Source organism: Pagrus major, chromosome 19, assembly GCF_040436345.1.
Source record: "Pagrus major chromosome 19, Pma_NU_1.0".
In the NCBI taxonomy this organism is placed as follows: domain Eukaryota; kingdom Metazoa; phylum Chordata; class Actinopteri; order Spariformes; family Sparidae; genus Pagrus; species Pagrus major.
In genome coordinates this window covers 26,540,187-26,553,607 of record NC_133233.1, presented here as the reverse complement: position 1 = coordinate 26,553,607, position 13,421 = coordinate 26,540,187, and the positions used below count along the sequence as shown (strand labels likewise).

The window sequence follows — 13,421 nt, the reverse complement described above, 5'->3', positions numbered from 1 at the left end:
ATCTTAATCTGAGCACAGAAGTAAAAAATGTTGTCTGACCTCAGAGTCTCCAGTCTACAGTGTGGACTCTGCAGAAAATCACACAGCAGCTTCACTCTTGAATCCTGCAGGTTGATTGCATTCAGGTCCAGCTCTCTCAGATGGGAGGGGTTGGACTTCAGAGCTGAGGCCAGAGAAGCACAGCTGATCTCTGACAAACTGCAGCTCATCAATCTGAATAAAGAATAAATGATGTAAGTTTAGAAGACAATGTTCCTGCTTGAAATCATTCAGTGATTAATAATCTGTTCAAAAAGAAAAAGAGAAAATGGAAACTCCAAACATCTGAACCCAACAGGACACAGGTTAAAACCTCTAAAATACAAAAGGTGACAAAGAGCTCTCATTAATATTAATGACAACGTGCTGCTACTTCAATAAAGATGTCGTGACTTCACCTCTTAAACTCTGCAGCTCCACCAGTGGCTCCATCTATACAAACTCACGTTGTGAAGCCAAACAAATAAAAACTCACAAAAACTGATTTTAGATTCAATCAAAGTATCTTCAGTTTGAACTAGTGTGAGCATCATATAGTTTCATAAAACTGATGGAAAAAGAAAATACTGAATATTTGTTGTTGTCTGTTTGTTGAAACAGAGATAACTTATTTATTAATTGTGTTTATGTATTTTATTATCACTTTCTTAAAAAACATGATGTGGAATATAAGATGACAATCAAGAGTTGAAGAGGATCACAGTGAATTATCCAGTGTAGATTTTTCTCTTTATATGAAGGTTTTAAATGTGCAGCTCTGCCACAGTCAATGGATTAAACCACCGTAAAAGAAAATCAACTTTATCATTGAGACTGTCAGTGTGGATCAGTATAATAAAAACGTAACATTCAACTCAACATCACAAAGTTTACAAAGATGCAAATATGTCAGGATGAATTCTGGGGAAGAGTAAACAAAAGACATCTACTGTGTTTTTTACTTATTTGAATTTTTTTTAGGAAAAGTGGAGTCAGAAGATAAAATCATCTTCAGTTAAACTATTCAGTCAGTATAAGCATCATATAGCTTCATAAATCTATCATTATCATTGATTTAAAAAAACATGAATCCAGTGTAGATTTTTCTTGTTATATGAAGGTTTTAAATGTACAGCTCAACATTAAGATACCCAGTGAGGATCAGTATAATATCAGCTTCATGTCTGCAGTTTAGTGTCACCACAACTTTCACATCATCTTAATCTGAGCACAGAAGTTAAAAAATGTTGTCTGACCTCAGAGTCTTCAGTCGACAGTCTGGACTCTGCAGAAAATCACACAGCAGCTTCACTCCTGAATCCTGCAGGTTGTTTCCCCACAGCTCCAGCTCTCTCAGATGGGAGGGGTTGGACTTCAGAGCTGAGGCCAGAGAAGTACAGCTGATCTCTGACAAACTGCAGTCAAACAATCTGAATAAAGAATAAATGATGTAAGTTTAGAAGACAATGTTCCTGCTTGAAATCATTCAGTGATTAATAATCTGTTCAAAAAGAAAATGAGAAAATGGAAACTCCAAACATCTGAACCCAACAGGACGCAGGTTAAAACCTCTAAAATACAAAAGGTGACAAAGAGCTCTCATTAATATTAATGACAACGTGCTGCTACTTCAATAAAGACGTCGTGACTTCACCTCTTAAACTCTGCAGCTCCACCAGTGGCTCCATCTATACAAACTCATGTTGTGAAGCCAAACAAATAAAAACTCACAAAAACTGATTTTAGATTCAATCAAAGTATCTTCAGTTTGAACCAGTGTGAGCATCATATAGTTTTATATAACTGATGGAAAAAGAAAATACTGAATATTTGTTGTTGTCTGATTGTTGAAACAGAGATAACTTATTTATTAATTGTGTTTATGTATTTTATTATCACTTTCTTAAAAAACATGATGTGGAATATAAGATGACAATCAAGAGTTGAAGAGGATCACAGTGAATTATCCAGTGTAGATTTTTCTCTTTATATGAAGGTTTTAAATGTGCAGCTCAACACTGCTCTGCCACAGTCAATGGATTAAACCACTGTAAAAGAAAATCGACTTTATCATTGAGATAGTCAGTGTGGATCAGTGTAATAAAAACTTAACATTCAACTCAACATCACAAATTTTCCAAAGATGCAAATATGTCAGGATGAATTCTGGGGAAGAGTAAACAAAAGACATCTACTGTATATTTTATTTATTTTAATTTTTTTAGGAAAAGTGGAGTCAGAAGATCAAATCATCTTCAGTTTAAACTATTCAGTCAGTATAATCATCATATAGCTTCATAAATCTTTCATTATCATTGATTTAAAAAAACATGACATCCAGTGTAGATTTTTCTTGTTATATGAAGGTTTTAAATGTGCAGCTCAACATTAAGATACTCAGTGAGGATCAGTATAATATCAGCCTCATGTCTGCAGTTTAGTGTCACCACAACTTTCACATCATCTTAATCTGAGCACAGAAGTAAAAAATGTTGTCTGACCTCAGAGTCTCCAGTCGACAGTGTGGACTCTGCAGAAAATCACACAGCAGCTTCACGTCTGAATCCTGCAGCTTGTTTTCACTCAGCTCCAGCTGTCTCAGATGGGAGGGGTTGGACTTCAGAGCTGAGGCCAGAGAAGCACAGCTGATCTCTGACAAACTGCAGTTCCTCAATCTGAATAAAGAATAAATGATGTAAGTTTAGAAGACAATGTTCCTGCTTGAAATCATTCAGTGATTAATAATCTGTTCAAAAAGAAAATGTGAAAATGGAAACTCCAAACATCTGAACCCAACAGGACGCAGGTTAAAACTTCTAAAATACAAAAGGTGACAAAGAGCTCTCATTAATATTAATGACAACGTGCTGCTACTTCAATAAAGACGTCGTGACTTCACCTCTTAAACTCTGCAGCTCCAACCAGTGGCTCCATCTATACAAACTCATGTTGTGAAGCCAAACAAATAAAAACTCACAAAAACTGATTTTAGATTCAATCAAAGTATCTTCAGTTTGAACTAGTGTGGGCATCATATAGTTTTATATAACTGATGGAAAAAGAAAATACTGAATATTTGTTGTTGTCTGATTGTTGAAACAGAGATAACTTATTTATTAATTGTGTTTATGTATTTTATTATCACTTTCTTAAAAAAACATGATGTGGAACATAAGATGACAATCAAGAGTTGAAGAGGATCACAGTGAATTATCCAGTGTAGATTTTTCTCTTTATATGAAGGTTTTAAATGTGCAGCTCAACACTGCTCTGCCACAGTCAATGGATTAAACCACTGCAAAAGAAAATCGACTTTATCATTGAGATAGTCAGTGTGGATCAGCATAATAAAAACTTAACATTCAACTCAACATCACAAAGTTTCCAAAGATGCAAATATTTCAGGATGAATTCTGGGGAAGAGTAAACAAAAGACATCTACTGTGTTTTTTATTTATTTTAATTTTTTTAGGAAAAGTGGAGTCAGAAGATCAAATCATCTTCAGTTTAGTCTATTCAGTCAGTATAAGCATCATATAGCTTCATAAATCTTTCATTATCATTGATTTAAAAAAACATGACATCCAGTGTAGATTTTTCTTGTTATATGAAGGTTTTAAATGTGCAGCTCAACATTAAGATACTCAGTGAGGATCAGTATAATATCAGCCTCATGTCTGCAGTTTAGTGTCACCACAACTTTCACATCATCTTAATCTGAGCACAGAAGTAAAAAATGTTGTCTGACCTCAGAGTCTCCAGTCGACAGTCTGGACTCTGCAGAAAATCACACAGCAGCTTCACTCCTGAATCCTGCAGCTCGTTCTTACTCAGGTCCAGCTCTCTCAGATGGGAGGGGTTGGACTTCAGAGCTGAGGCCAGAGAAGCACAGCTGATCTCTGACAAACTGCACCACCTCAATCTGAATAAAGAATAAATGATGTAAGTTTAGAAGACAATGTTCCTGCTTGAAATCATTCAGTGATTAATAATCTGTTCAAAAAGAAAATGAGAAAATGGAAACTCCAAACATCTGAACCCAACAGGACGCAGGTTCAAACCTCTAAAATACAAAAGGTGACAAAGAGCGGTCATTAATATTAATGACAACGTGCTGCTACTTCAATAAAGACGTCGTGACTTCACCTCTTAAACTCTGCAGCTCCACCAGTGGCTCCATCTACACAAACTCATGTTGTGAAGCCAAACAAATAAAAACTCACAAAAACTGATTTTAGATTCAATCAAATCATCTTCAGTTTGAACTATTCAGTCAGTATAAGCATCATATAGCTTCATAAATCTCTGATCCCTCTCAGATGGGAGGGGTTGGACTTCAGAGCTGAGGCCACAGAAGCACAGCTGATCTTTGACAAACTGCAGACTCAATCTGAATAAAGAATAAATAATGTAATAAAGATCTGTTTATATTCCATCAATGTTCAGTTGTTTAATGTGCAGTTCAACATTACTGTGTCCTCATCAATTAGCTGGATCCTAAAATGATTGAGTGACTTTGTTATTGTGTTATTGTGGATCATCATGTTGTAATGTCAGCCTTCTACAGACGTCATCTAAATGTCACCACATTCATGTCAACACATGTTATCAACATGCTGCTGAACTCTGCACCCTCTTTAACACCGGTCCCAACACTACAGTATCCATAACAACATGAATCCAATTAGAGTCCAGACTGAATTCTGCTGACAGACTAAAAAAAGAGCTGTTGTGAGTTGTGTTCAGACAAACACAGAAAACAAGAAAAGTAAAGGATATTTAAAAGTTCTGTTGTGGCTTTAAATTAGGGAGATAAACACTGAAGAAGAGAAAATACATGAACTGACCTCAAGATCCCCAGTCTACAGTTTGGACTCTTCAGTCCTTCACACAGCAGCTTCACTCCTGAATCATTCAGCCTGTTTCTACTCAGGTCCAGCTCTCTCAGATGGGAGGGGTTGGACTTCAGAGCTGAGGCCACGACTTCACAGTCAGTCTCTGAGAGTCCACAACCAGAAAGTCTGTGATGACAGAGAAAATAAAACTGAAGGTCAAATAAAATCTGACACTTTATCTAAAAAACAGACATTAACACATTTGGCTGTAGCTCAGCTGGTCAGTTGTTCAGCCTGAGCTGCTCAGTCATTGATCACAAGGTTTGTGGTTTGAAACTTGAGCTCCTCCTGTCCACATGTCAAAGTGTCCTTGAGCAAACTAATGATCCCTCAATGGCAGCTTTCGACCAAAGTGTCTCCCAAACAAGGTGATGTGATCTGTGTCTGTTAAACTTTATTTGAACATGATGTCCACTGAGTGCTACAATCACTGGAGGTTGTAACAGCACTTGTATGTACTGACCTCAGTCATGTGCTTGTATGTAGTCTATGCATCTTTTAATATCACTCTGCTTTTCATCAAAGATTGTTTCATTATAATTTCATAGTGAATAGTTTTACTCAAGTGGAGTTCAGCTGTTTAACGACATCATTTCTTCTTGTAGTCTGGTGATGATAAAACCTCTGTACTGAACTGAACCTGCTGAGTTCTCCTTCACTGGCAGGATGAACCCTGATGTTGTCCCAGGAGCTGAATGTGTGATCGCTCTGGAGTAAACCAGTTTACAGACCAGTCCATTCAAATACTACCAGAGAGAGAGACAGAGAGAGCCTCAGTGTTGATGAATCAAACTCATGTATAATATAGAAACATGTGAGAAAAGAAATTGAGTATAAGGAGGGAAACAATGTAAAGTTGCTCCTTTTATTCAATGAGAATGGAGAGGGAGATTTTTTTGCTTTTCAAGAGGGAACATCGATTGACATCCTCTCAAACAAAGCAATAATAATAGACATGTTAAACACTGTGAGAATGGACAGATCAGTCCTTCATCCTTCCGGCTATAACACCCTGGTCTCTTCACCACTCCTGTGGCAGATTGTTGCGTCACGTTGGGTGATTGTACCTGTGCTCTTGCTAAACCTCAGTACATTATCTCAGTGTCATCTAGTGTTTTGATGACTACGTGTTTTGTGCTCCAGTGTTTTTTCTATGGCTTGACGCCATCTCATTCCTATGTTTTTCCCTCTCCACGTGTGCAGATCCTCAGCGTCTCTCAGCTCAGCTCGCAGCTTCACCCATCTGCCTGGACTCTCTCCATCGCTCCATCCTGCCTGCCTGTCCTCCTCGCTCCCAGCACCAACTTGTTTACCTCAATAAATCACCTTTGAATTCATCTCTATCTCAAGTCTCTGCAGTTTGGGTCCGACTAAAAACCTCAACCCTCACAGATCCAGCAGATCACAGATATCACATGTCTGTGTGTCTGTATATAATAAGAACAATAAACAGACACATTATAGAAACAAAGTGCAGAAACTCTATCCACTGTAACAATAAGACTGTTGTGATAAAATGACTGTAACAACATGTTTCAATCTTCCATCACTTGAAGAGAGTTAGAAGATGATAGAAGATACTTTTTTTCTTATAGATATTTATAGTGCAAAACACAAACAGTACTAATATTTCAAAAAGCAAGTTTTACTTGTTTGACTTTTATAGAGCTGAACTTTTAGACTGTGCATGTGTGTAACGTGTGGATCTTTAATACTGATGACGTCAGCTCAACATTGTTTTATAATGTAATAAACACACAATGATAATCTTATCTGGACTCACAGAGCCTTCCTGCAGTTCCTCACAGCTGGAATCAGTCTCTGTCGTCCCTCCTTTGATGCGTTGTACTTCTGCAGGTCCAACTCATCCAGAACCTCCTCTGACATCTGCAGCATGTAGGCCAGAGCTGAGCAGTGGATCAGAGAGAGTTCGTTCTTTGATCTGTTCTCTGACTTCAGGAACTCTTGGATCTCCTGATGAACTGAGTGGTCATTCATCTCCATCAGACAGTGGAAGATGTTGATGCTCCTGTCAGGAGAGACTTCTGTCGACTTCTTTATCTTCTTCAGGTTGTTGATGGCTCTCTGGATGATTTCTGGACTGTTGCCTCTCTGACCCAGCAGACCTCCTAAGAGTCTCTGGTTGGACTCCAGAGAGAGGCCATGAAGGAAACGAACAAACAGGTCCAGGTGGCCATTTTTACTTTCAAGGGATTTCTTCATTACTCTGTTCAGGAAGACATCCAGTGTTGATTTAACTTGTTTTTTTCCCAAAAAAGGCTTCAGGACTTCTGTGTTAATGTTGGTGTGACAGTGAAACATGTAGACTGCAGCCAGAAACTCCTGAACGCTCAGATGAACAAAGCAGTAGACTGTTTTCTGGAAGATCACACTCTCTCTTCTGAAGATCTCTGTACAAACTCCTGAGTACACCGAGGCCTCTGTGACATTAAGACCACACCGCTCCAGGTCTTCTTGGTAGAACATGATGTTTCCTGTCTCCAGATGTTCAAACGCCAGCCTCCCCAGCTTCAGAAGAACTTCCCTGTCAGCCTCCGTCAGCTCCTGTGGACTCGTCTCACGTCCCTCATCGTACTTCTGCTTCTTCCTCTTTGTCTGAACCAGCAGGAAGTGTGAGTACATGTCAGTCAGGGTCTTGGGCAGCTCTCCTCTCTGGCCTGTAGTCAACATGTGCTCCAGAACTGTAGCAGTGATCCAGCAGAAGACTGGGATCAGACACATGATGTGGAGGCTCCTGGAGGTCTTGATGTGTGAGATGATGCTGCTGGACAGATCTTCATCACTGAACCTCCTCCTGAAGTACTCCTCCTTCTGGGCGTCAGTGAAGCCTTGTACTTCTGTTACCCTGTCAACACATGAAGGAGGGATCTGATTGGCTGCTGCAGGTCGGGAAGTTATCCAGACGAGAGCCGAGGGAAGCAGCTTCCCCTCGATGAGGTTTGTCAGCAGCACGCTGACTGATGACTTCTGTGTGACATCAGACACGACCTCATCGTTCTTGAAATCCAGTGACAGTCTGCTTTCATCCAGGCCGTCAAAGATGAACAGAAGTTTACAGACAGCGAGCTTCTCTGCTGTCACCTTCTGTAATGTTGGATGGAAAACATGGAGCAGCCTGAGAAGACTGTACTGCTCATCTCTGATCAGGTTCAGCTCCCTGAACGAGAGCAGAACCAGCAGACTGACATCTTGGTTTTCGGAGCCCTCTGCCCAGTCCAGAGTGAACTTCTGCACTGAGAAGGTTTTTCCAACTCCAGCGACGCCGTTGGTCAGAACGACTCTGATGCGTCTCTGTTGGTCAGGTGAGGCTTTAAAGATGTCGCTGCACTTGATTGGATCGTCATGGAGGGTCTCCTTCTTGGAAGCTGTCTCCAGCTGTCTCACCTCATGTTGGGTATTAACCTCTTCACTCTGTCCCTCTATGATGTAGAGCTCAGTGTAGATCCTGTTGAGGAGGGTTCCACTTCCTGTTTCATCACTTCCTGTCTCAGTTCCTTCAGTCACACGTTCACATCTCCTCCTCAGACTGATCTTATGTTCATCTAACACCTCCTGCAGACCAACATCTACTAAAAAAAGGGAGAAAAGTGTGAGACAAAACAAAACACAACGACAATCTGCACATTATTTTCACTTTCATTTAAAAGGACCAAAATAAGAATATATAAAGCAGTAAAGGTGCTGCTGTATGTGCACTGGCCTTCTGCAGGAGGCTGTAACGGTAGAGCATCCCATTTCTTATTTTTCAAACAAACTTGATAGCCTTTAGAAATGGTACTCAGCCACTGAGGTGGAGGCATTGGCACTAATGGCTCCAGGACTTGTTGAGCTTTCTGTCAGCTTGTCTGCTGCTCCTGTGGTTGTTTTTACACATTACAATCGTCTCGTTTTATTGGTGCAGTAGTCCAGTTTGGTGGGGGATTTGTTTCTGTTAGGTTCAGTTCTAATGTTGGTTTGGCTTCGAGGGCAGAACCAAGATCCTACGGCCCGTTGTGGGTTGTTCTGGCTCCTCTTCCCCTTTGTTGATTTTGGTGGGCCCATCGACCCTCTGTTATTTGTTGCTGGTGTTGATTTATGATCACATTTATAATGTTTTTACTGCAACTACTTGACTGTTTTGGTTATTTCAGACCTCTTTTGAAAAGAGCCTCTCTGGTGTTCGTAACGCACGTGTACTGTAAGTTAGCATACCCAAGTTCTCCCAGACTTCAGCACCTTCTACTGGAGACCAGTGGCTGCTGGGATCTGATTCAAGTCACTGGTACTTGCCTATCCTGCTGCAAATGGCTCAGACTCATCCTACATTCAAGTCATGGTCAAACCAGCCTGTCCACTCTGCTCTTCTACTGCCAGTCAGCTGGCTACTCCCTCACTACCAGAGGGTCCAGCTACAGCTCAACAACATCATGACCGTTAGCTGTCCTGGCTCCTCGATGGTGGAACGAGCTCCAGACTGAGATCAGGAGAGCAGGAACTGTGCACTTCTTCAGCCTGAACACTTACTAGAAGGCATTCAGTTCATTTGATGAAGCTGATGTACCTGCTTGGTTCTTGTGATTTTGGGGTTTGTGTCCACGTGGTTGAACGCACTGACTGTAAGTCTTTAAATAAATATAATGACATGTAGCAGGTGACATGTTTAATGGGTAGAGATGTAGAGTCTTACATTGTACACTGCTGGTCTGACCGGCTGGTCTTGTTCTGGATCGTTTTCCACACTGGGGACAGGAGGAGTCCCCTGATGAAGCAGACTGGTCCCAGTATGAAGTGATGCACTGCCTGCAGAACCAGTGTCCACAGCTGGTAGAGACTGGATCCTTCAGGACGTCCTGACACAAAGCACAGCTGCAGAGCTGCTCCTCCACAGAAACATGACTCCTCTTCCTGTCAAGACATTTCTTAGTGACTGCAATGATTTGTTGAGTGTTGATACAAGGGCAAAACTAAAAATACTTTCTTAAAGTGTAAATTCTCATTTTGTTTGCTGCAGAAATAAAATAAGATCCATTTCAGTTTGAAACATTACCTGCACTAATAGTTCTGCATTATTATTATAAATCCCTTGGCATTTTGTTTTGTTTTCATCCTCAATGTATCATCTTTAATTAAGTCAGTTTACAGTCTCTTACTGTCATCTTACAGAACGTGTCATATCACCATATGATGACATACGATACGATATACTTTACTGTATTCAGGTATTTCAAGCCAAAACATGATGTTTACTAATCCTCACCAGGTTATTTTGGTGCCTAAACTTAACCAGAGCATAAGCACAGCGCTGTGAGAAGTGAACACTTGAAGATTGGACCTAAAGAAACTTAAAGTTGCAACATCAACAAACAAAGTTTTAACCTGCCCGTGGTTCTGCAGAAAGATACAAGCCAACATTTATTCTGGCCATTGGGTTGAGGAACCTTGAAGAGCATTTTAATACATAAACACAAAATCAACAAAAGTAACTGAACATGAGTCACATGGATAAGTTAGTAGCAGGTCTCTTACTGTGTGTGTGAGGGTCCAGGTCCATTACTGAACTCTGGAGGTTTGTCTTTGGACCGGTCACTCCTCATAGACACACAGCTGGGTACTGGAGACTCTGCTCTCTGTCTGTTGAACTGAACTCTGCAACAACATGTTTTTATTTATATCACATGAATCTTTGATAAATTCTCTGAAGACAAAGTCATTTATGAAGCTCTAAATACACAAACTGCTGCTGCTGTTGATAATTAGGAGGTTTAAAAGTTTGTATCACTTCTCTTCAGAGGAAGACGGCACGGATGACTTCTTTGTGTCACAAGTTTTACTCAGCAACTATATTTTAACAGAAATGTTATTAGATAAACACAAAATAAACGTTGGCAGAAGCAGCTGAAAATGAGTCATATATATTAGTAGTGGTTCTCTTACTGTGTGTCTGAGGGTCCAGGTCCATTACTGAATGCTGGAGGTTCCTCTTTGGACTCATCACTCCTCATAGACAGACAGCTGTCTGGAGACTCTGCTCTGTCCTCCTCTTCCTCCACACCACGTCTCCAGGAGGCCATCTTCTGGACTTCAGTCAGTCTGAGAGGTAAAACAGTTACACTGACGGTGAGCTCAAATCACAAGAATGAGGAAAAGAGTTTGTTCAAGAGTGGGGTTGGGCCGATGAACGATGCCATCGTCCATCACCGATGGCTGACAGCCTGGACTACTAATCCCTGACCATCGTAACATCCTGATTCAAAAGGTTTCCCCACCAGAGAGAACAACTAAGAGGCGTGTCCCCTCAGAGTTGCCGTAGGACAACAGTTGTTGTTGTTTGTGGGGAGAGGATGAGAAAAGCAGTATGTTGCTGCTCAGTGCACTAACATCACGTCTCCATGTCCCGTTTATTGTTTTCTTATTAAACCAGCTCAGTCAGACGAACCCAAGACACGAACACAGCTTTTAAACCTGGCACAGGGATGTATGTCGGTGGTAACGGGAGATAGTTTCCTCGTCTTTTTAAAGGACAAATGCACACTGGATGATTGGCGTAGACATCGGGGGATTTTCTCATGATCTTAGGAGAGTGTGTAAATGTATTGACCACACCTGAAGTAGTTTACTGCTGTCAACGTACAGACACAGGTTCAGATATCTGCCAGGAGGTGGCACTGTCCACATTTGATGACTTGTATTATTTCAGGGCATTAAAAGACACTAAACACCGAGCTGTCAACAGTTTTCACAGTCTGAATTATTGTTTAACGGCACCTGAGTATTTTAGGCCAACTGGTACTTGACAGGGCTGAAAAACATAACATACATTAGAGGGTGTAGTCATGTTTTACTTTCCAAAATACTCTCTCCATGACTCATAAAACAGAAAAGTCATAGTTGGAAAAAATAAAAAACACAACGAATTCATCAAACTGTTGACTTTACTCCAGCGTGTCTTTCCTCTACAGTCCTCAGGGAGAGAAAGACTTCGACAGTAAAATAATACAAATGTTGGATTAACACTCACCCTGACACAGCGTTCAGTTTTCTGCTCCATCTGCTGTCGACTCAAAATGGAGTCTGAGCTCAGTTTAGTTTCACTTTGAGTTCCCTCCCTGTTCTCATGTATCTGGATCACACAGTCACTGTGTCTCCTCCCCTCAGCATTTACAGTGTTGATCTCTGCTGTGTGTGTGTGTGTGTGTGTGTGTGTGTGTGTGTGTGTGTGTTCAGTTTGCCTCTGTATTTATTTACCTTTGTATTAATTCATCTTTTTATTTAGTTTCCTACGGAAGCCCTGAGCGGTCACGTGTCTAACATAGTATTTCCTCTGGTTTCCTGTGATAACGAGTTAAATGCTATTTCTTTACTCAAGATCAGGAGCTATTCATGTCAGAATCACCAGATAATTCTCTTGAGATCTTGAGAAAACGAGATAAATTATTATCATTATCACAAGAAAACAAAAGGTTGTTGCCTCTTATTCCTGAAGGCTTAATGTCTGTTTGATCAGCAGTGGCCTGCCAGCGTGAATACATGGCATCTTTACAAGTGTAGCAACTGATTTAATCTGAAAACTAGACAGTATCAATTATTCATTTGTTTCTGTACTGCATCATGTAGAATAAAGTTCATAATGAAGCAGAATTGCATAAAAAATGTAAAAAGAAATGCAGGATTAAATACATTTGTGGAACTTATTAAGGGGAAATGCAAAGGGAAACTATTAAAATAATTAAAAATTGATGATTCAAAATGAGAGAGAGACAGATTCAGACTGAGGGTGAGACAGATTCAGACAGAGACAGAGAGAGAGACAGATTCAGACAGAGAGAGAGACAGAGAGAGACAGACAGACTGAGACAGAGAGAGAGACAGAGAGAGACTGAGACAGAGATAGAGACAGATTCAGACTGAGAGAGACAGAGAGAGAGAGAGACAGATTCAGACAGAGAGAGAGAGACAGAGAGAGAGAGACAGAGACAGACTGAGACAGAGACAGACAGAGAGAGAGAGACAGAGAGAGACAGAGAGAGAGACAGAGACAGACTGAGACAGAGACAGACAGAGAGAGAGACAGAGAGAGACAGAGAGAGAGACAGAGACAGACTGAGACAGAGACAGACAGAGAGAGAGAGACAGAGAGAGACAGAGAGAGAGACAGAGACAGACTGAGACAGAGACAGACAGAGAGAGAGAGACAGAGAGAGACAGAGAGAGAGACAGAGACAGACTGAGAGAGAGACAGACTGAGGGTGAGACAGATTCAGACTGAGGGTGAGACAGACTGAGAGTAAGACAGACTGAGGGTGAGACAGACAGAGTGAGACAGACTAAGAGTGAGACAGACAGAGGGTGAGACAGACAGAGGGTGAGACAGACTGAGGGTGAGACAGATTCAGACAGAGAGTGAGACAGATTCAGACAGAGAGAGAGACAGATTCAGACAGAGAGAGAGACAGATTCAGACAGAGAGAGAGACAGACTGAGGGTGAGACAGAGACAGACTGAGAGTGA

General features: G+C 40.8%; 1 protein-coding gene across 7 annotated transcripts in view; it reads right to left on the bottom strand.

Moving 5' to 3' along the window:
• Positions 1-13,421, bottom strand: part of LOC141014227 (NACHT, LRR and PYD domains-containing protein 3-like) — a 48,741-nt gene that overhangs the window by 9,206 nt on the left and 26,114 nt on the right. The window contains exons 1-10 of one of the 7 annotated variants that reach the window (XM_073487933.1): positions 11,932-12,011; positions 10,848-11,003; positions 10,440-10,559; positions 9,601-9,818; positions 6,697-8,503; positions 4,866-5,039; positions 3,767-3,940; positions 2,520-2,693; positions 1,275-1,448; positions 40-213 (exon numbers count right to left, since the gene is read on the bottom strand). In XM_073487933.1, coding sequence (XP_073344034.1) covers positions 40-213; positions 1,275-1,448; positions 2,520-2,693; positions 3,767-3,940; positions 4,866-5,039; positions 6,697-8,503; positions 9,601-9,818; positions 10,440-10,559; positions 10,848-10,984 — 3,152 coding nt within the window. In that variant the 5' untranslated portion in view covers positions 10,985-11,003; positions 11,932-12,011. Of the gene's footprint in view, positions 1-39; positions 214-1,274; positions 1,449-2,519; positions 2,694-3,766; positions 3,941-4,865; positions 5,040-6,696; positions 8,504-9,600; positions 9,819-10,439; positions 10,560-10,847; positions 11,004-11,931; positions 12,012-13,421 lie in introns of those variants that run through there. The other 6 variants (XM_073487938.1, XM_073487936.1, XM_073487937.1 and 3 more) reach the window with 6 other exon arrangements.